Source organism: Mustela lutreola, chromosome 11 (assembly GCF_030435805.1).
Source record: "Mustela lutreola isolate mMusLut2 chromosome 11, mMusLut2.pri, whole genome shotgun sequence".
In the NCBI taxonomy this organism is placed as follows: Eukaryota; Metazoa; Chordata; class Mammalia; order Carnivora; family Mustelidae; genus Mustela; species Mustela lutreola.
The window spans coordinates 95,236,995-95,256,916 of record NC_081300.1 but is presented as its reverse complement, the minus strand read 5'-3'; the positions used below and the strand labels follow the sequence as shown (position 1 = coordinate 95,256,916).

General features: G+C 49.5%; 1 protein-coding gene and 1 long non-coding RNA gene across 8 annotated transcripts in view; one reads left to right on the top strand and one right to left on the bottom strand.

Moving 5' to 3' along the window:
- Positions 1–200: 200 nt before the first annotated feature.
- LOC131811699 (uncharacterized) lies at positions 201–11,529 on the bottom strand. Of its 2 annotated transcripts, XR_009346076.1 has the most exons (6): positions 11,394–11,529; positions 6,204–6,343; positions 5,033–5,169; positions 2,731–2,859; positions 2,299–2,521; positions 201–1,936 (listed from the first exon to the last, which is right to left on the bottom strand). It is a non-coding gene; the product is annotated as an uncharacterized LOC131811699 (long non-coding RNA). The 2 variants fall into 2 exon arrangements; XR_009346075.1 differs by lacking the exons at positions 6,204–6,343; positions 11,394–11,529 and adding an exon at positions 5,887–6,036.
- A 58-nt stretch (positions 11,530–11,587) lies between these two features.
- Positions 11,588–19,922, top strand: part of KDM2B (lysine demethylase 2B) — a 123,155-nt gene continuing 114,820 nt past the window's right edge. For 2 of the 6 annotated variants that reach the window (XM_059140433.1, XM_059140432.1), the window contains exons 1-4: positions 11,588–11,703; positions 13,743–13,887; positions 16,867–16,945; positions 18,213–18,259. In XM_059140433.1, coding sequence (XP_058996416.1) covers positions 11,626–11,703; positions 13,743–13,887; positions 16,867–16,945; positions 18,213–18,259 — 349 coding nt within the window. In that variant the 5' untranslated portion in view covers positions 11,588–11,625. Of the gene's footprint in view, positions 11,704–12,472; positions 12,649–12,967; positions 13,077–13,742; positions 13,888–16,866; positions 16,946–18,212; positions 18,260–19,922 lie in introns of those variants that run through there. The other 4 variants (XM_059140435.1, XM_059140434.1, XM_059140436.1 and 1 more) reach the window with 3 other exon arrangements.

Below are 19,922 nucleotides of genomic sequence, written 5' to 3'. Positions count from 1 at the left end.
TTAATTGGCCAGCAGGTGCCCAGTTTTGCTGTTTCGGAGAAAAGGTCATCTAAGGGAGAGACGTCTCCCAGGAAAGAAAAGAGCCCACTTTTACTTACCCTTCGCTGGAAGTGATCCCAGGTTTCTGCACCGAGATGAAGCGGGACAACTAGGTTCTTGTCTCATGGAGTCGAAGAATGAATCTCTCAGACAACACAGAGTGAGTAAATCAACAGAAGTTTATTAAGTGAAGATACAGAAAAGGCTGTCAAGAGTGAGAAGGGTCCCAACAGGTTGCCCTATTTTTAATTTTTTTTTTTAAGTTTTATTTTTACTTATTTGAGAGAGTCAAGAGAGAGCCCACATAGCAGCAGAGGGAGAGGGAGAAGCAGGCTTCCTGCCCAGCTGGGAGCCCGATGTGGGTCCCGATCCCAGGATCCTGGAATCATGACCTGAGCCGAAGGCAGACACTTAACCAAGCATCCCCGTACTACGTTAACTTTTCATTCAGCCTTTCCTGAGGAATCTGAGGAAAACATATTCTGCAATTTTTACCACTCTCCTGTTGACGAACAGTTGGGTTGTTTCCCATTTTTTTGAGACTGCATATAATGCAGCGCGGGCTGACATCCTCGCTCATGCCTCCCGAGGCCCTTGTGGCTGTTTTTCTAGAATGTTCCTAGAACTGGAACTGTTGGATCCTAGGTTGCACCCTTTTTCTGCTTTACCATATACGTGGCCCACTTAATTTCCAAAGTGCTGACTTACTTTCCCAGTTGATTTCTCCCCGGGGCCCCTGTCCTCAGCTCACTGTACTGGGGTCACTAGGCCTTCTTTCAGTTCCTTTAGCTCATATGCTCCCCCATCACGAGACCTTCGCATCTGCTATTTTTTCTGCTGAGAACACTTCCCCTACCCTCAGCTTAGCTAAGACCTCTTCTTTCCGCAGCGCTCAGCTCTTCCCTCCTCAAGCCCAGCCCAGGTCAACCCCATCTTCTCCAGGCCCACATTATATACCCGAGAGCCCTGTGCCCCTCTCTGTTGTGATACACTTCTCAGTTGCAATGTTCCATCTGTCTGTGCAACGATCGACACAAAGTCAGTCAACTCTGCTAAGTTTCACCAGCCTGAAAGGAGTAGCCGCCATGTTTGTTTTAAGCTTGTTGCCATATCTCCAGCATCCAACACCGTGCCTGGCGCCTAGTAGGCCACGGGCATTATGATTCTAGTAGCTGTTCTAGGTTTTTACTCATATTTGAGTCCAGAATGTGATTTTTTGAGCATGTCTCAGTCTATCTACTGCAGGCCAAAATCAGGACAATGTAAGCACAATCTCTTTCCTTGAGGAGCTCACGGAGGGAGGTCAATAAACATTTATTGAGACTGCTGGACCCAGACATATGTGAGTGCTTAGCAATGGTTTAATTGACTTGGATGTCACCTCTAGTGTGAGGAGTACTACTATAATGAGGAATGCTGATCATTGTTTATTGAGCATTCATTATGTGGCAGGAACTCTACTAAATGCTTTACTGTTACCGTCTTATCCTACCTTTGCATTCTACCTGGGAGGTACTGTGATTATCTCCATTTTACAGGTGAGGAAACAGCCTTAGAAAAGTGAAGTCACTTCTTCCAGATCACACAACTAGTAAATGGAGTCGACAGGATTTCCCAGCCAGAATGCCAGCATTCCACATGATGCTAAATTTCTCCCTCCCTAAGTATACTGCTTTCAAATTGGATTCCCAAGACAGAGTATTTAATCACAATAATAAATTAGCAATAGCTACCCCATGATGGGGTACTTACTGAGCGCCAGTCACTTTATATCATCCATTCATTTATTCAACAAATATTTTATTGAGACTATCGAGGGCCAAGCTCTAATTGACATGTGTGGGGTTACAGAGGTGGACAAAAGAGATTAAAATTGCTGCTTTGTGGCATTGTCATCCTAGTGGGAGGAGAAAACAACAAATAAAATCTGTGATTGAGGGGCGCCTGGGTGGCTCAGTGGGTTAAAGCCTCTGCCTTCGGCTCAGGTCATGATCCCAGGGTCCTGGGATCGATCCCCAGATCGGGCTCTCTGCTCGGCAGGTAGCCTCCTTCCTCCTGTCTGTCAAATAAATAAATAAAATCTTAAAAAAAAAAAATCTGTGATAGATGGTGACCAGTGCTACAGAGAAAACGAAAGCAGAAAAGGAAACTAGGGCGCGTAATGACTGGGGTTTCTGTGGTCTCATTTCATTCTCCCAAACATCTATTATTTTCCCACCGTAGAAATGATAATGAGATTCACTTGGTGAAGTCACTTACCCACAGCATACAGCTCCCAGGCTGAGAAGTCGGGACTCTGGTAGGAACATCCAACTTTCCAACCCTGTAGGAGCATCCAGCTGTCCGCGCAGGCAGATAAGTTGACCCAGGCGAGTGAGGACTTGCGAAGTTATGCTGACGGGTCCTTGCCATGCCCAGGGCAGACATTAAGCACGATTCGCGGTGGGAGACACGGATGCAGAGGTTGATGTCAAGGCGCAGGCTGACGAATGGATTCCCGAGTTCGGGAGCAGAAGTCAAAGGCACGGGAGGTCATTCTGGGGGTGCCTACCAGCCTCTGCCCCGCCCCACAGCACGCTCTGTGCCCCGCCCCCTTCCACTCGGGGTGTCTGGACTCCAGGCCCTTAAGCTGGGATAGCAAGTGGCAATTGACCATGATATATCGCCTCGCCCTGGGGAAGCCCTGCTCACGTGCAGATAGCGGTCTCCCAGACCCTGCGGCGAGCACGCAGGGTGCGCGTTCTCAGGCCTCAGCTGCGGGCGATGACAGCTGACTCTCTCGGTTTCTGCCCAGCAGATCACGTGGACCCGGGATGCAGTCTGGAAAAGAGTAGGGGAGAACCTGGGCTTTGGAGCTAGAAAGGTGTCAATTACCACCTCCCCGAGGAACCTCACATTGTTGCACTTTAAGAGGGCCTCTTAGAATCTTTGCAACTTCTTCAAAGAGGTACACTTTAAGATTTAATCAAGCTGAAAATACACTTATTTGGGAGTTTGAGGAATTCATTCCTTCGACAAATTCATTCACTCATTCGAGAGATTGAGTATTTTATGAGCCAGGCCCTAGGGGCTGAGCATAAGCAGTAAATAAGACCAAGGTCAGTCACCTCAAGGACTTTTCCTTTTTTTTTCCTTAAAAATTAAAAATTAAGAAAAAAAAATCTCTAGGGGCGCCTGGGTGGCTCAGTGGGTAAAAGCCTCCGTGTTCCGCTCCGGTCTTGAGTGATCCCGGGGTCCTGAGATTGAGCCCAGCATTGGGCTCTCTGCTCAGCAGGGAGCCTGCTTCCCTTCCTCTCTCTCAGCCTACCTGTGATCTCTCTGTCAAATAAATAAAATCTTGAGGGAAAAAAAAGTCTCTAAACCCAAAGTGGGGCTTGAACTCATGACCCTGAGATTAAGAGTCCAGTGCTCTGTGCTCTACCGACTGAGCTAACCAGGTGCCCCAGGGACATTTTTTTTTTTTTTTTTTAAAGAGAGACCCTGACAATGGGCTGCTAACACTTTCGTATTTTATTAAGTATTCTGAATGAGAGTTTTGCGTTAGGGTAAACTGGGCAAACTCACCTGCTCTCAGTTTGCAAGGGGTGGTCTCAGATTTCTCTCCTTGGGCTGTGGTTAAGAGCCAACTGTCCATCCTAGCCTCACCAGGGAGAAAGGCCTGCTCTCTGCCTTGAAAAGATGCTATCGGGTGAAGAGGAGACTTTCCTACAAAGGCAGTGAGTGCTCTGTGTGTATCTGAGCGCTACTCAGTAAGCAATTGGTCAATTAATGAAGGTCATTTCAAGGAGGGCAAAAGCGACCGATTCCATCTGCAAAGGATGTTGTAATGGCTAGCTAGGAAAAAAGAAAGATCGCAGTAAGGTTACTCCTAGATCTCTGGAAGAGTGAGTAATTTGGGGACTAAGTGGGGCATAGTAGGGATGCAGGACTTTCATTAGAAAGGCACTTTTTTTTTTTCTTTAAGATTTTATGTATTTGGGGTGCGCCTGGGTGGCTCAGTGGGTTAAGCCACTGCCTTCGGCTCAGGTCATGATCTCAGAGTCCTGAGATCGAGTCCCACATCGGGCTCCCTGCTCAGTGGGGAGCCTGCTTCCCTCTCTCTCTCTCTGCCTGCCTCTCCATCTACTTGTGATTTCTCTCTGTCAAATAAATAAAATCTTTAAAAAAAAAAAGATTTTATGTATTTGACACACAGATCACAAGTAGGCAGAGAGGCAGGCAGAGAGAGAGAGAGAGAGGAGGAAGTAGGCTCCCTGCAGAGGAGGGAATCATGGAATCATGACCTGAGCTGAAGGCAGAGGCTTTAACCCACTGAGCCACCCAGGTGCCCCTCTTTTATTTATTTATTTATTTTAAGTAGGCTCCACACCCATTGTAGGGCTTGAACTTACCACCCGGAGATCAAGAGTCACAGGCTCTACTGACTGAGCCAACCAGGTATCCTTAGACATGTACTTTTAAACCGGGTGCAAAAAACCCCACAAAAACAAAAACAAAAAAACAAACAAAAAACTGAGTGCTGGCATCGTGCTAGGTAGGAGATACATCCACGAGGCAGACAGGGTCCCTATACTCCCAGTACTCCCAGTCAGCCTAGAGCATAGGCAGCAATAAGATAATATGATCAGCGTTATGAGCAGGGCGGGGGGGGGGGGGGCGCGGGGGAGGGGGAAGACATCAAAGCCTATTCCAAGAGGGTGAGAACTCTGGAGAGGAGGGTAGGCAGGATTGACTGCTCCCAGTGGAAGGATCACCATATGCAAAGGTCTGGGGGAGAGAAAGCAGGTTTATTCCAAGAGCTCAAAAGAGTTGAGTCAGACTTTGAAGGCTTGTTGGGGAGAGAACTGATGTTGGAGAGAAAAGCAGGGATATTCCATAGTTAGGAAGCCTTCCCCTTGGAGGAAAACATTCCCCCCACCATCCAGATCCAGAGCTAGTTAGGGATATGAAGTCCAGAAGGTCGACTTCATTTTAACAAAGAGACAGCACTTACCAGCCGCCCAGTTGTAGAACAGTGGTTCATTGAATCCTCATAGAACTCTTAGACGGTAGACATGGCCCCCATTTTATAGATGGGATAAGGGAGGCTCGGTTTGGGCACCTTGTCCAAGGTCCTCTAGCTCACCAGATCTGGAAATTTAGAATGTCTTTTTATGGAGATGCTTTTGTTCCAGCAGTTCCTTTTTACCCGAGGTAACGCAATGTGAAAGCTTCTTTGTAATGGAGCCATGGCCGCAGGAGGCATTCTTGTTTAACTCAGGTAGACCCAGTGCCTCCATCCCGTTCAACCCGCAGCGGAGCCCAGGAAGGGGCAGTAAAGAAAGCCCAAAGGCCCAATGGCCTCTCTTAAAATTTCCTCCTGTCTATTTTGATTCCCTCTCTGGGAGTACTTCCAGATACTATCTTCTGCTAAATAGAGAGTTTCTCCGAAGTTGCAAGACGTGGGAGGTTTAAAAAAAAAAAAATCGGCAGCATCTATGACAAAAAGGCCGACACAGAGTTTGAATTTTGAACAAAGGGCAGGGTGAGACCCGAAAGTAAATGCTGACACATCCTCTCTCCAGCTGTGAACTGGGGGTCTGAGGGCTGCCGCAAAGGTCATCAGTCTCTACATCTTTGGGGCAGGAAATGCAATTCAATCCTCTCAGTGACTGATCGCTCTGCAAGATTAATGGAATCGTCTCCAACACTGGTCTCTGTTCTGACAGGACAAAAAGTGAATCAAACTTCTCCCCTCCCCTCTCTTCTCGTTAAGCAAGGTCAGCTGATTCCCCATTTTAAAAGTTCAAAACTTTCTCTCCAGGAAATTTGTCCCCGGGGTGTTCTTTTGGGGGTGGGAAACTCTACCTGCTGGGGTGAGGGCCAAAGGCGACGACGCTTGAAGGTCTGAGGAGCTTTCTGGGCTTTTCATCTGTTCCTACTTCATCTTTCAAAATAAAATTAATCTCGAGGGCAAAAATCGTCCCTGAAAGGGTTAACCGCCAGCCCTGCGGTCCGGCCCTCGGGGACTGACAGCCAATGATAATTTAGCATGATGAAGTAATGCCTGGGTTTTGATTTCCATTGGTTAACACATTTGTCCATCAATCGAAAGATGCAAGTTTTCGGAGTATCTTTGAACTTTTATGACTCGCCTCCTGGAGTTAACCCCTTAATTAACTCACCTGTTATTTTCAAGTTTCCTTAGGGTTCTAGCACGGGAAGATGCAGAACTTTACACCAGAAGTCTTCCCCAAATGCCCAAAGCCAGACACTCAGGCTATATGTAAGCTGCTCTGACTCTGTTAATTCCATCTACACAGCCCTGGTGAAAAAATTAAAACATTAAAAAAAAAAAAAAGTCTTTGGGAACCCCAATCACTCTCTCTCTTTCTCAAATAAATAAAATCTAAAAAATAATAAAATAAAATAAAATAAATCTAAAAAATAAATAAAATCTAAAAATAAATAATAAATAAATAAAAGTATGGTCTGTGGGTTCCCAAAATGTTTTTTAAAATTGCAAACATAATACAAAATATGGCAAAAATCTAGGATTTGGCAAAGCTAGCAGGTGAATACACAAGTCCTTGGTATATTTAATTTCGATGCCTTTCTTTATGCTTGAAATACCTGATAAATTTAAAAGGGCAAGTAATGCATGAGATGGTCTGTGTATAACCCCCTTAAAATTTTCTCTCTCCTCAGAAGTGATCAAACGTAATGGTTTGCTGGTCCACTGAAGTTCTTCTCCCTTCTTTTTCTTCTTCTTCTCCCCCCCCCCCTTTTTTTTGGACTTAAATGGGATCACAACATATACATTATTCTGACTTTTTTCTTAGCCAATCTTGAACTTTTTCTGAATCATGACATTCAGATTTACTTCATTTTTACCTAATATTTTAGAATGATTCAGTTCTACAGATAGTACATGGGAAAATCTCCAGGATCGTATTAAGTGATGAAGGAAAGGACAGTGGGTATATTTGTGTGACATCGTCATAATAGAAAATATATAGATGTGTGTAAATGCATAAACTATTTCTGATAGGATACCCAAGGCACATTGTTAACAAGTTTTCCGGGGGGCTGGGCCCGTGAAGGAGAGAAACTGGGTGGTTGGGCAGAGATACAGGAGAAAGACTTAAAGCAATTTTTTTTTTAAAAGATTTTATTTTTAAGTCATCTCTACACCGAAAGTGAGGCTCGAACTAATAACCAGGAGATAAGAGTCACATGCTCTACTGACAGAGCCAGCCGGGAGCCCCAAGACTGGAAGAAAATTTAAAACAATTTTTAAGTCATGGAATATTTCAGAAGTACAACAGAATTTGTAAAATTCTAAAGTTCATTTTGAAGAATTACACTCAGGTGCCCACCATCTAGATTAGGAGACAGAAAATCACCTGCCCCTTCTCTGTTCACATTCCCTGTTCTAGAATGGAGTCTCTTCTGCACTTTGTGTTAATAATCATTCTTTTGCTTTTATTTACGCCTTACTCTTATGTATATATAGCCACACAATATTTAGTTGTTTAGATTTACTTGATTTTGAGACTGATAGTCTTAAAAAGAATGAATAAAAATTAAATTCCTGTTTGAGTAGGATAATACAGGTACATAGTATAAAAGTCAAAAGGTACTACACCTTAGAAAATGAAATTAAATCTATAAGATCCCAAGCCAGGCAACTCTAATGCATTCGTGTGTTAAAAATGTCACATTGTACCAAAGAATACGTGTTCGCTTCTCTTTTCCCAGTCTCTCCCCCCTCCCCCATTTTTTGGTTCTATTTCTTTCCAAAGAAAAGCCTGTACATCCAAAAGAATAAAAGTAGACATAAATTTGTCCCCTTTGGTTGATGTAAGTGGTCAGCACAATTCACTGTAAGTATTCCGCACCTTGTTCTGTTTCGTGTTAATATATATATATATTTTTTTTAGATTTTATTTATTTGGGAAAGAAAGAGAGCAAGCATGAGCAGGGGGAGGCGCAGAGGGAGAAGCCAACTCCCTGCTGGACAGGCAGCCTGATGCAGGCTGGATCCCAGGACCTTGAGATCGTGACTGGAAAGGAAGGTAGATGCTTAACCGACTGAGCCACCCAGGTACCCCTGTTCTGTGTTAATGTAAGGATATCACGAAGTCATCCTCATCAGTATATACAGAACTACCTTATTCTTCTTGATGATTTGATAATATTTGAATGGACAAATGGTCCAAGAATTATTTAATCAGTTCCCCAACTTTGGGATCCTTTTCAGTCTCTTTCTGTTGCAAACAGGGCTACAATGGATCGCATCTTTGTTTTTGTGTCTATCAGCAGGATATATATCAGGAAGTGGTTACCCATTTCTAAGGCTTCCTGCCTCAACACCACTTATCTGTCCTTGAAAAGTCTATTTGTCAGATCCGGGCAGGTGGGACAATCTTGAATCTAACCAGTATCCCCAGGTACCCACCGTGCTAAGCTCTTGGCAGACCCTCAGAGTGAGTGGTTTAAGGAACAGCACTGCGAACATTCACACGGTCCCTTCAAGGAAACCTTTGCAGGCATCCCTGTCCCTCTCATCATTCCAATACTTCATTTTCTCAGGGTCCCTTCGTTCATTCCACAAATATTTCCAGAAGGTTGATTATAGAGACACAGAGCCAAATCAGACTCTGAGATGTATCTAGTCCTGTAGGTAAAAGTTAAGACAAATTCTGGGAAACACTGTAAGGTTGCACTGTCCAATAACAGACACCAGCTATGCACAACTATTTATTTATTTATTTATATTAAAAAGATATTATTTATTTGACAGACAGAGAGATCACAAGTAGGCAGAGAGGCAGGCAGAGAGAGAGGAGGAAGCAGGCTCCCCACTGAGCAGAGAGCCCGAGAGTGGCTGGATCTCAGGACCCTGGGATCATGACCTGAGCTGAAGGCAGAGGCTTTAACCCACTGAGCCACCCAGGTGCCCCTATGTACAACTATTTAAATTTTAATTAAAATTAAACTTAACATTCATTTCCTTAATCTCACTACCCACATTTCAATAGCACATGCGGCTAGAGGCTCCTGCATTGGACAGCACAGACATAGAATGTTTCCATGACCATGTCCTAAGGGACAGCCCCGAACGGGAGCATAGTGAGTGGTAAAGCCTGTGAGCTCTGTATTCCTGCAAACCCTGGGTACAGATCCTGTCTCTTATTTTACGGCTGTAAAATTTAGGCAAGTACCTTGACCTCTCTTCGAGCCTCAGCCATAGCGGTGGGGAATTATAGACCCTCCCTCATTAGGGCTTTGGGAAAGATTCAAGACAGTAACAAACGTGAGTGACTTTGCTTAAAGACATGGTAGGCACTCAGAAATCCGGAGCTCTTATAATTATGTATGAGGGTGAGAACGGCTTCAGTTTCTAAGAGTTTTTAAAATCTTGGGGATTCCTAACTCCCCTGGGAGCCCTCTGTCCAGTCCCTGTCCAGGCTGGAGTATGTCTACAATCAAAGCTGGTTCTTCCATATCCCCTGTGTGTTAAAGCACAGAGCTGCTCAATCACCCTTTGATGAATGAAGAAATGAATGAATGGAGCCAACACAGCCAGGGTTTGACTGGGTCTTTTGTAAGAATGAGAAGGAGGATCCGGGAAGTCATTATTACTAAGTTTCAAATACAACTGGCCTGGTCCCCGCCCCCCCCCCACCCCCCCACCCCCCCACCCCCCCCCCCCCCGCAAGAAATAATACCTCTCTTGGAGAAGCACCTTCATCTCCCCTCCCCTTTCTCACCTACTGCCCACCCCTCTGGGACAATTAGCTAGCACTAGGAGCTCAAGGGTCTTGGCCCATCCCCCTTTGGCCCAAAATAACCTCCTCCCCCACTTGGAGCAAATGCCTGGAATTCTTTCAACAGGAGGACAAAGCCTTTCATCTGCCAATTACTGATAAAGGGAAAATGCAAATATCGCTGGGGAAGGTGATCCATCACGAGCCCAACATTTACTGAGTGACCACTTAGGACCAGGAGGTAGGGTAGGCATTCTGGGGGAGTCCGAGGGAACAAACACCCCAGTTGGCCCATTCTTCTCTCTGGTCTGTAGTTTCCTCAGGGTTTGTAAAGAGAAGGGATTCAATTAGGTGACTACTCAAACCCTTTCCACGCTGACAGGCCAGGAACTCCCCATTGGGGTGATATATGGACTTAACTTTTGGCACTGAGGTGCTTGCCATCGGATTTTTTCCTGACACCAGCGTTTGGGGACACCCACATGGGGAGAGAAGTGTCTCTGGGAGTAAAGGAGAATTGGGATCAAGCATTCTATTTTGGTTTTGCCTTATGGCACTTAACTTCCTTTTCCTGACCCGCCAGCTGCAGAGGCCCTCCCTTGAACATGTTCATTTCATTATGTGGGAACAAGGAAGGTGGTCAGTATCCATAAAGGCTGTGATGAAAGTAACTACACTTACAAGCTTGTGGCCTTGTACGGCTTTGCCTTTCTGAGACTGTTTCCTCATTTGTAACATGAATCCTCTAACAAGACTCTTATTCTTCAAGGGGTCTTCTGTGAGAGAAACTAGTGAGATGGGCCCTGATTCTTGACAGAGGCTGAGGGCAAAACCTCCTCATTCCCACTAAGCTGAAATAAGTTTTGGTATTTGCCAGGACTGGGATTAAAACAAACTTAAAAACAACAACAACAACAACAACAAAAAGTTTTTAGGGGTGGGTGGAAAAAGAATATAGAAAGACGGGACAGGAAACTTAAAGGTGTGTTAGGGGGAAGCTGTCTTTTAGGGTGACCAATACAGAGCTGATGGTTCACATCCGATCTCTGATGGGAAGCCACTTCCTCTCCACACATCTGAATGGTGTGTCCACTAGGGAGGATATTGGCTTGGGCAGAGGAACCACCGCGACCGATCGTGTCTCTGAGCCTCAGTTTCTCTATCTGAAAATGACTATCCTAGAGGCTTAATGGCAGAAAAAAAAATATGTTAAGTTTTTTTTTTTGCCAAGACTGCTATGAGCATCTATGTTCTTTTAATGGAGCTGTGCCCTGTCCTCATCTCCTCCTGATCCTTACCCCAAAGAGCAGGCCTAGTTGGATTTGGAGGAATGTTTAGGGCCAGCTTTTCTCATAGTCAGAGCTGACCTGACTGTTGTTCATAATGGAATTAATTACAGGACAGCCGCTTTTAGGGTTCCACTTTTGGGGGTGGTCACGGCCATCCAGGTATACTGAGGGAAAGCAAGAGAGAATCAGTCCCTCTGCTAAGAATTCCTAAGAACTCATCAAGGGGCACCCAAAGGTCCCCGCGGCCCCCCCCCCCGAGCGTCTTGCTCCTTTCCACCGACTTTTCTCCTATAAACGGCCAAAAAGGGCTTACCCTTCGCCTGCTTGCCAACTGCGTTAGGAGGCGCCAGATCGGATTCTCTCGGTGTTTCACTCTTGAGCATCATCTATTTCCTTCTCTTGGCGAGCGCAGGGACCTTTAAAAACTGTCCAACTTCTATTCCAGGGCTCGTCGCCTAGTGAAGGACTCCACAGACGCCCGCAGGATGAATGAATGAAAGGCAACGTCTTCCGGTCAGCTCGGCTCGGAAAAGGCTCTGGTCTGGATGTATTTCCTGTACCTGCGTTTGTGTGGGTCCATTATCTTTGAGTCCGGGAGTTTAAAAGTTATGCAGTCCGTACAGGTATGGAGCTGCGCTAAATTCTTCCTGAGCCCCCAGATGCCTCCTCCATATGGCAGGTCTTCATATGGGGGTCTGGAGAGGATCGCTCCCTGCCCCCCCGCACCCAAAAACAAGACATGCAGCAGAAAAAAAAATTACATATACAAAGCGCTTTGAATTTGGGTCGGCCACGTAGGTAAAGGGGTGGGGTGGATGAAGGAAGAGGAAGAGGGGTGGCCCGTGGGGACCGTGGGCAATGGGGGCAGGGATGAAGGTGGGGGGTCGTTTTTGGGGGGTGCCAGCCCTCGGGGGCTTTCTAGCCAGCAAGCTCGGCTTGCATTTCCGCGCCTCCCGCTGAGGCCAGCCGTGCAAATCTGCACCTCCCTCCCCACCCCCTCCTCCTTCCCTCCCTCCCTGCCCCGCCATCTCCGGGATGCGCCCGCCGCCTGCAACTCAGCCCTCCAAAAGTCAGCTCTGCACACAACTCCCGGGCGGCGGCGGCGCCTGCGTGCAAGGCGCACTCGTGACCCAACAACAAAACAGCGATGCCAGGGCGCTAACGGCGCCCGGTGCCTCCCGGGCGCCCTCCCCGCCCCACACCTCCTCCGGCAGCCGCCCCCGCCCCCCCTATGCCGGGCCGAGTGCCCCCTCCACTAGCCCGGCCGCGGGCTCAGAGCGCGATCGGCAACAATGTTTACGTTCCGGGGATTATGACGTCGACGCCTCCCCCCCCACAACTGCTGAAAATGGTTTCCTAGGACTTTGCAAACGGATCTGCTTAAGTGTTGGTGCAAAACTTTGTAGATCTCGGCTGTGGCTTGCTTTATTTATTTATTTTTTGGTTTGTTTTCTTTGGTCTTCCCTCCTTTCCCCCTCCGCCAAAATGCAGGGGGCAGGAGTGTTGACAATTAATTGGTGAACTCTCCTAAAAAAATGGAGGCAGAGAAAGACTCTGGAAGAAGATTGGTGTGTAGCTTTTTTTTTTTTTTTTTTTTCCCAAATCTGTATCTGGTAATGATAGATCTTTTTTTTTTTTTTTTTTTTTTTTTTTTTTGTTGTTGTTGTTGTTGTTTCTTGCTGCCTTTTCTTTCCTTTTCTGTATTTTGCAAGAGGACCGGAAAAAATATAATAAATTGCATGCAAAAGGAAGCAAGCAGCTTACTCCTCCAGTCCCTTGTGAGGCTCAGAGTCTCAGACACTTGAGTGGGGAGGTGGTAGCGGGGAAAGGCGTGGAGAGAGGCTGAGCGGGCTCGGGGTTCGCCCGGAATCTGGGGGGCTGCAGGGCCCGGCGCTGGGCGGTTGAGGGAGGAGGCAGGGGATGCGGGGAGTGGTGGGGGAGTCTCCTTAGGAAGTGAGTGTGCGCGCGCGCTTGTGGGGAGATGAGGCAGCTGCTGGTGCGTTTTGGGGTCTCCGATGGGAGCTTTGTGGCGGGCCGTCTGTCTCTCCCCCTCCCAAGCCCCGACCTCCCCCTCCACCTCTTCTTCTAGCACTGGCGGGCGGTCGGCGGGGGCGGCTGGGGTCTCAGCCCTTCCATTTCAGCTTTCCAGCTTCCCGAGTAGCTCGGGGGCGGCTCCAGTCTTAGAAATGCCGCCGGCCCCCGGTTCCGGCTTCCCGGCTCTGCCGCGGCGGCCGCCGGGGCTACTGTTAGCGCCGAGCAGGGCGCTGCGGCGGCTCCTCCCGGGGCCTACAAATGCCCCGCCAGCCCGTGAGCGGAGCCCCTTTCGCGGGTTACATAACCAGGCTCCCGGCCGAGTGGGCAAAACTCAACACCTATCGGGGGTGGGGTGGGGCAGGGAGAGCCCCCCAGATGTCCTTTCCACGGCCTCCAAAGATGCAGGAGGGGAGTGTCCTGCGTAGGACACGGCCGGACCCCGGGGTGCGGGCCCCTCTCGTTATCCTGATTCTCAGCATCTTTGGCATTTGCGCAAAGTTGCTCGGGTCGCAGTGGTGGGGTGCGGGGGGCGCGCAACTCCTGCACCTGCTTGAGCTGGGCCTAGGGTAAGAGGCGACCCCCAGTTCCCCCAATAATGCCTCGGGCTCTCTGGTTTGGGTCCCCGCAGCGTCCGATTGACCGCCAGAGATACGACGAGAACGAGGACTTGTCGGACGTGGAGGAGATCGTCAGCGTCCGCGGCTTCAGCCTGGAGGAGAAGCTGCGCAGTCAGCTGTACCAGGGGGACTTCGTGCACGCCATGGAGGGCAAAGGTGAGGCGCCCCCTCCTCGGGCCGCCCTCCGCGCCGCGGGCCGAGCGCACGTGGGGAGGGAGCTGCCGGTGGCTGGGTTCGTATTTCGCGCCCGCGTCCCCCATTCCAGGGGATCCGGTGACGAAACGAGGCCGAGCACTGGGGGGGTGGGGTGGGGTGGCGAAGGAGGAGGCAGGCGGGAACGGGGGCCGGGCGTGGGCCTAGACCCGGCCGGCGCCCACAGTCGGCCGCAGGGTGGGCAGAGCCAGGGGACCAGCGGTCCGAGGGACCTGGGGACTGACGGGTGGACGGAGGGAGGGCGGGTGCGCCGCATTCTACCCCTCCCGGAGCCAGCCCGGCTCCTTGTGCTGGATGAGGTGCGGCTGCCTGACTGGGAGAGGGGCTCAGGTGCCCCTGGGGCTTTGGGATGAGGACCCCCCTAGGCCTGAAGCCTCCCGAACCCTGTCCCATCTCAGGCCCTGCCAGTTAGGACCTGGTGCTGGGGATGCTGGGGTCCCTGAATGATGCCTCCTCAGCCCCTGGGGTCTGCGGAACCCTGTAACCTTCTGGTTTCTGCCAGATTTGAGCAGGGGCTGGATGAGTTTGAGAGCTCTTGGCCGGTGCCCCCACTTATGCCTGAGGCCTCTGACCCTCCAGCCTTGACAGTTTGAAGTAGGGACTGGGGATAAGTAGAGTTTTACTCCCTTAGACTTGTGGCTGAGATCCCTGACCCCTGTGGTTTGAAGTGAAAATGGGGGTACCCCTCTGGGGAACAAAGTCTCTTTTCAGCCTGAGACCTTGAGAGCACTGTCCCTTATAGGCCCTACCAGTTTAGAGAAGTTGGGGGAAACCTCTGTGGTCTGGGGGACCCATCCCAGCCTGAGACCTTCAGGACCTGAGTTTCTCCCTGACCCTAGTATTAGGAAGGTGTCTGGTGCTGTCCTGCCAATGTTGGGGTGATGCTCTGGCTTGGGTCTGAGGCCTCCAGAGGCCCCATGTGACCTGTGGTTCTGCCTGTGGGGTTGGGGTTTTGGAGATGCCCCTGCCTACCTAGGTATTTCCCTGGGCTCTCTGGGGTTTCTAAGTTGCTTTTTGTTTTTTTGTTTTTTGTTTTTTTTTTTTCCTCCTCTTAGATATTCAGGTTTCCTTTATAATACACCGTTTTCATTTCATTGACTCCCCTGACTCCCTCAGTTGACAACAGGGACAGTGCTTTCCCCTCCAGGTTCTGGTTGAGTGCCTGGAGCTGAAGGTTAGCCCCCAGAAGAGACAGTCCTCCTGGCTTTGCATTTTTGAAGTTTCTCTTTTGTGCCCACTGCTTCCTGGGGTGCAGTGCTTCAGGGGTAGGGGGGTAGGCGTTGGGGGAGGGAGCAAGACATTTCTTCCAGCCCGCCAGGCCAGGTCCGAAGAGCGTTGCACCTTGACAGCAGAGGGTGGTGGTGGGGGTGCTAGTCTCAACTGCATTTAAATTTCCTTAGCGCAAATGGGATTTTAATTCCTTTGGTTTCCTTCCCATTTTACTGAGTTTGGTGGATCCTATGAGAAAACAACATGCAAACTCTTCCTAGTCATTGGTGAGGAATTCTCAACCCAAGATCAGAGTGTTTTCTCAAGCTCATTTGAGGAAGTTGAAGCTGAGGAGAGTGGGGGTGGGGGGCGGGCTTTGGGTATGGGTGTGGGTGCGTGGGGGGTGGCTTCCAGCTAGGGAGAGCCTTTAAATCTTCTGTCCAGGCTCTTTTCAAAGGAGAGGGCCCTAGCGATTTGGTAGTTAATTCAGATCTGGCCCCAAAACTTGGAGGGAGGAGCTAGGAACAGAAGGAGCCCTTAGCCGCGATTCAAAATAGAAGCTTCTTAAACTTCTCTGCCTTTAAATCCTTAGGAATCCCCATTCACTGTGAGCCCCTGGGGATCTGAGCTGCTAAGGTCAGGGCTTTCCCCAGCGTTGGTTTTGTTCTCTTCCTCTGCTCTGAGTAGAGTCTCCTTGGCCTCCTCCCCCACCGAGCTGCCCTGCCCTGATGAACCGTTTCCCTGGGGCAGGGGCTCCCGTGGCCTGTGGTCTCTCCTGTCTCTCCTCTGACCTGCCAGGGAGGGCTTGTGTCCGTGGGGATTGCTTTGGGTCACCTGAGGATCTGGGGATGTGATGGTTTATCAGCCTCCCTCCATTCCATATTTTGGGGTAAGGTTGGGTCAGATCCCCTGGTTTTGGAACTCGAGGAACATCGAAACGAAGGCCTCCTCCGCTCTTCAGGGCTTTCGATAAGGGCTTTGGGGGTCTATGCTAGACAAGCCCCAGACGGGGAGCACTACCTTGTGAATTGGCTTTGGGCCTCACTGTGTCCCCTTCACCCTGTCTTCACCTGGGGGGAGCGTCCGGGTCTGTTCCCCGGTGAAGACAAGGATGGCAGTAGCTGGAGCAGAATTACACTATTAAGACAACAAAGCTGTGCCCAGTTCTCTAGTTATTTTGGCACCAAATACACAGTTTCCAGGGAAACCAGCTTCCCCCCCCTCCCCTTCACTATGCAGGATATTACAATAAGATCTTCCCCGATGCTCAGCTACAATGAGAACCCTCTTCTCAGCCCCCTCTCTGGGGCTTCAGATCCTCCCAGGTGGCATTCTTGGATTTTGCACTGCCTTTACTTTCTGAGCTCAGCTTGGGGTGCATTCTCTCTGTCCGTCTTTCTCAGCGATGGCTGGGGCCTTTTCTGTGTGGGGCCCTTTCGTGAGTCTCCCTCCCCAGCCTCCCTGGCCTTGGGCTGTTCATTGACAAGTTCTGACCCGTGGGGCATGCGGGGAATGACTGAGTAGGCAGAGGAGCTGATAGTTGGCAAGGGCTAGGCCTGCTCCGTTTCCTTGTCATTGGACGGGGATCGCTTGCCCTAGCGAGGGAGCCTGGTAGAACCGTATAACCCATGTTCTTCCCTCCGACCGATCGTTCATGGCTCATCTGCTCCTTCCTGACTTAACCAAGCTGTTTTCATTCCAATATCCAAACAGATTTCAACTATGAATACGTGCAGAGAGAAGCTCTCAGGGTTCCCCTGATATTTCGAGAAAAGGATGGACTGGGGATTAAGTAAGTTGGCGAAACAAATTGTGTCTTCCCATGTCTCTCTCCCTGGTAGATTTTGTTCTCCCCACCTTGCATGATCACAGAGAAGGATCTTTCTTTATTGTATGGGGAGAGTATCTCTTTGTTCCAGGCCTGACCAAGGGGAAAAGCTCTCCAACGATGGGTCTTTTTCAGAGAATTTGGGCAGAGAGGACAGAGGGTACTTAAACGGTGCTGACTTTTCCCCCCTGACCCGCCCCAGTTACATGCAGTGGGTTCCTAAGGAGAATTGTGTCCCCCTCCCAAGTTAGGAAACTGAGGCAGGGCCTGAGCTGTGAAGGGATTGGCCAGTCACTAAGCCCAGAGGCAGGACCCCTAAAAACATATTTTTCTACTCAAGACTCCCACGGTGTGGGAGATTGGTTCTTTTCTGTAGAGGGCCTGTTCTAGGATGCTAGGCTCCAAGTCTCCTGTTTCTCTGCCTGCCCCAGCACCTGCCTCCCCCACTGTGTCTTGTTTGGTTTACATTCTCTTAGAGATCTGTCAGAGCTCCAGGTGGGGTGGGGGAGAGATCCGGGAGGGAGGCTGGAAGAACAGGTTTCCGCCCCTTGGGCAGGGGTGGAGAGGAGCGGGCTGGGATCATCCAGCTTGCCTCCTCTCCAGCCTCTCCTGCCAGGCTTGCTCAAGAGTCTCGTTCCTCGGGTAGAAATCAAGCCTTTGACATCACTGTTAATTAATAGTGAAGGTCATCACCGTCCTTCTAGCCAGTGTTACCAGATCCTTGGAATTGGAATGATGTGTGTCTTTTTTTTTTTTTTTTTTTCCCTTTGAGCTTAAAGGGATCTCTGCAGCCCTCCATACAATTCCTTTTATGGCGAGTGTTTGCTAGAAGAAGAGACACAGAGCTGCCCACCCTAAAAGAATGCAGGTGTTTGAATGCCCAGCTCTGGGACTTACCCTTGACACCACAGTTCAGTCTTCCCCTGAAGAGTGGGGTGGACGGTGGTGTCACATCTTTTCTGCAGCAGTGTTAAGTTCATATCGGGGAGAGTGAGGGGGTTGGCTTGCCTACCGGGATGAGGAAAAGGCTCAGGGGTTGGAGAGTGACCCTCCCTTGGGACATTGACTAGTCTATCACTCTCCCTCTGGATGTTGTCATTTTGGGTTCCCAAACTGAGAGCAAGGAAGAGCGAAAACCCTCTTGGAAAATGGCCTTCCCCGGCCCCCAGAGTTGGGTCGAACTCTTTTGTCTCTGGCCTCTCAGCAAACGCCTGTACTCCTCTTTTTCCAGGATGCCTGACCCCGATTTCACAGTCCGAGATGTCAAACTCCTAGTGGGTAAGTCGCTTGCTGTGTGAGCAGCTCAGAGCTGCCAAAAGTAGGGAGGACAAGGGGCAGGAGGTCTCTACCACCCGCCTGTTTAGATTTTTAACTGCCCCTGAAAAGAAAGTTCCCCGTGGGAAGAGGCAGGAGCAGGTGCGAGCTGCAACCGTCTCGTTCTGGAGAACAGGTCAGATTGCACAGTCGTGAGAAACCGTATGGAAGGGTGTTTGCCAGTGCGCGGTTTTATGAGGCCAGTTTGGACCCTCGCCTCCATCAGCAACACAATCTTAGATCTCTCCTTTGCGTTTGTTTGTGGGTTGCTGGGTAAACACTGGGTGCTTGGTGACCCCTGAAAGACTTTCAGACTTCCAGGGGCGGGATCATTTTTCCTGCTTCCTTGGGGTTCTAGACAAGTCTAGGGTGGGGTTTGCCACTCTAACCGGAAAATGCTCGTTAACTCCCTGAGCACCTGCAGAGTGTGGCTGATCCCTTAGGGGTCCGGACACCTGACCAGGTAGCAGGTGGCGTTTCAGGTGTTACGGAAGTCCTTGGATAAACCCATTCTTCCCGGAGGTGTTTCTCAATTAGCTCCTTCATGGCAGGCACGTTCAGAGCTGTGGGCGTGACAGACCAGATCCCTCTCCTCCTGCTTGGAGTGACAAGGCAACAGAGATGTAAACAGTTTTTTTAAAAAAGTCTGTATCTTTTTGGAAGGTCATTAGGCCTGTGAAGAGATAAAGCAGGATATCGGGATGGAGCTGTTGATGGGATATTGATGGGATATTGATGGGAGCTGTATTTATTTTATTTTTAAATTTTTATTTATTTGTGTTTTTAGAGAGAGCGTGAGCGCACGTGTGCTCCTGTGGCTGGGGGAGGGGCAGAAGGAGAGGGAGAGAGAGAGAGAGAGAATCTCAAGCAGACTCCGTGCCCAGTGCAGAGCCCTGCTCAGGGCTCTGTCTCATTACCTTGAGGTCATGACCTGAGCCAAAATCAGGAGCCGATGCTTAATAGGATACCAGTTGAGGAACCCAGGACCCCCTGGGAGCTGTATTTCAAATGAGGTGGTCAGAGAGGACCGTGTGTGTGTGTGTGTGTGTGTGTGTTTACACATTTGGACAGAGACTTGACTGATGAGAAGCCAGCTGTGGGAAAGAACGTGCCAGATTGAGGGACAGGCCAGGGTGAAGGCCAGGAGGTAGGGGGAGAGTAGGAATAAGGGGGTGAATAGAAGGAGAGGGAGGAGGTCACAGGGCTGGGGCCATGTGGGGCCTTAGAGGCCCTGGCAGGGAATTTGGGGAGGATGCCTGGTGTGATGGCAAGCCAGTGGGGAGTTTTAAAGGAGGGAGCAGGGGTCACTAAGCTATCCGATCATTTTCTTTGGGAGAGGGTGAAAAAATTTTTTTTTAAATTGACATAAAATTCATACAGCAGGAAGCTCTGTCTTGAACCACTGTAGAGTGTGCAGCTCAGCGCCCTGAGTGCATGTACGGTGTCATGCGGCCGTCACCACGATGGGATTTCAGAACGTGCGTCACCTACACAGTCAACCCCCGACAACCAGGGGTATGCTTTTTGCCTCTGTGGGTTTGTCTATTCTGGACGTCTCGTGTAAGTGGAATCGCGCACCGTGTGGCTTTTGTGACTGGCCTCTTTCCCTCAGCCTCTTGGTTTTGAG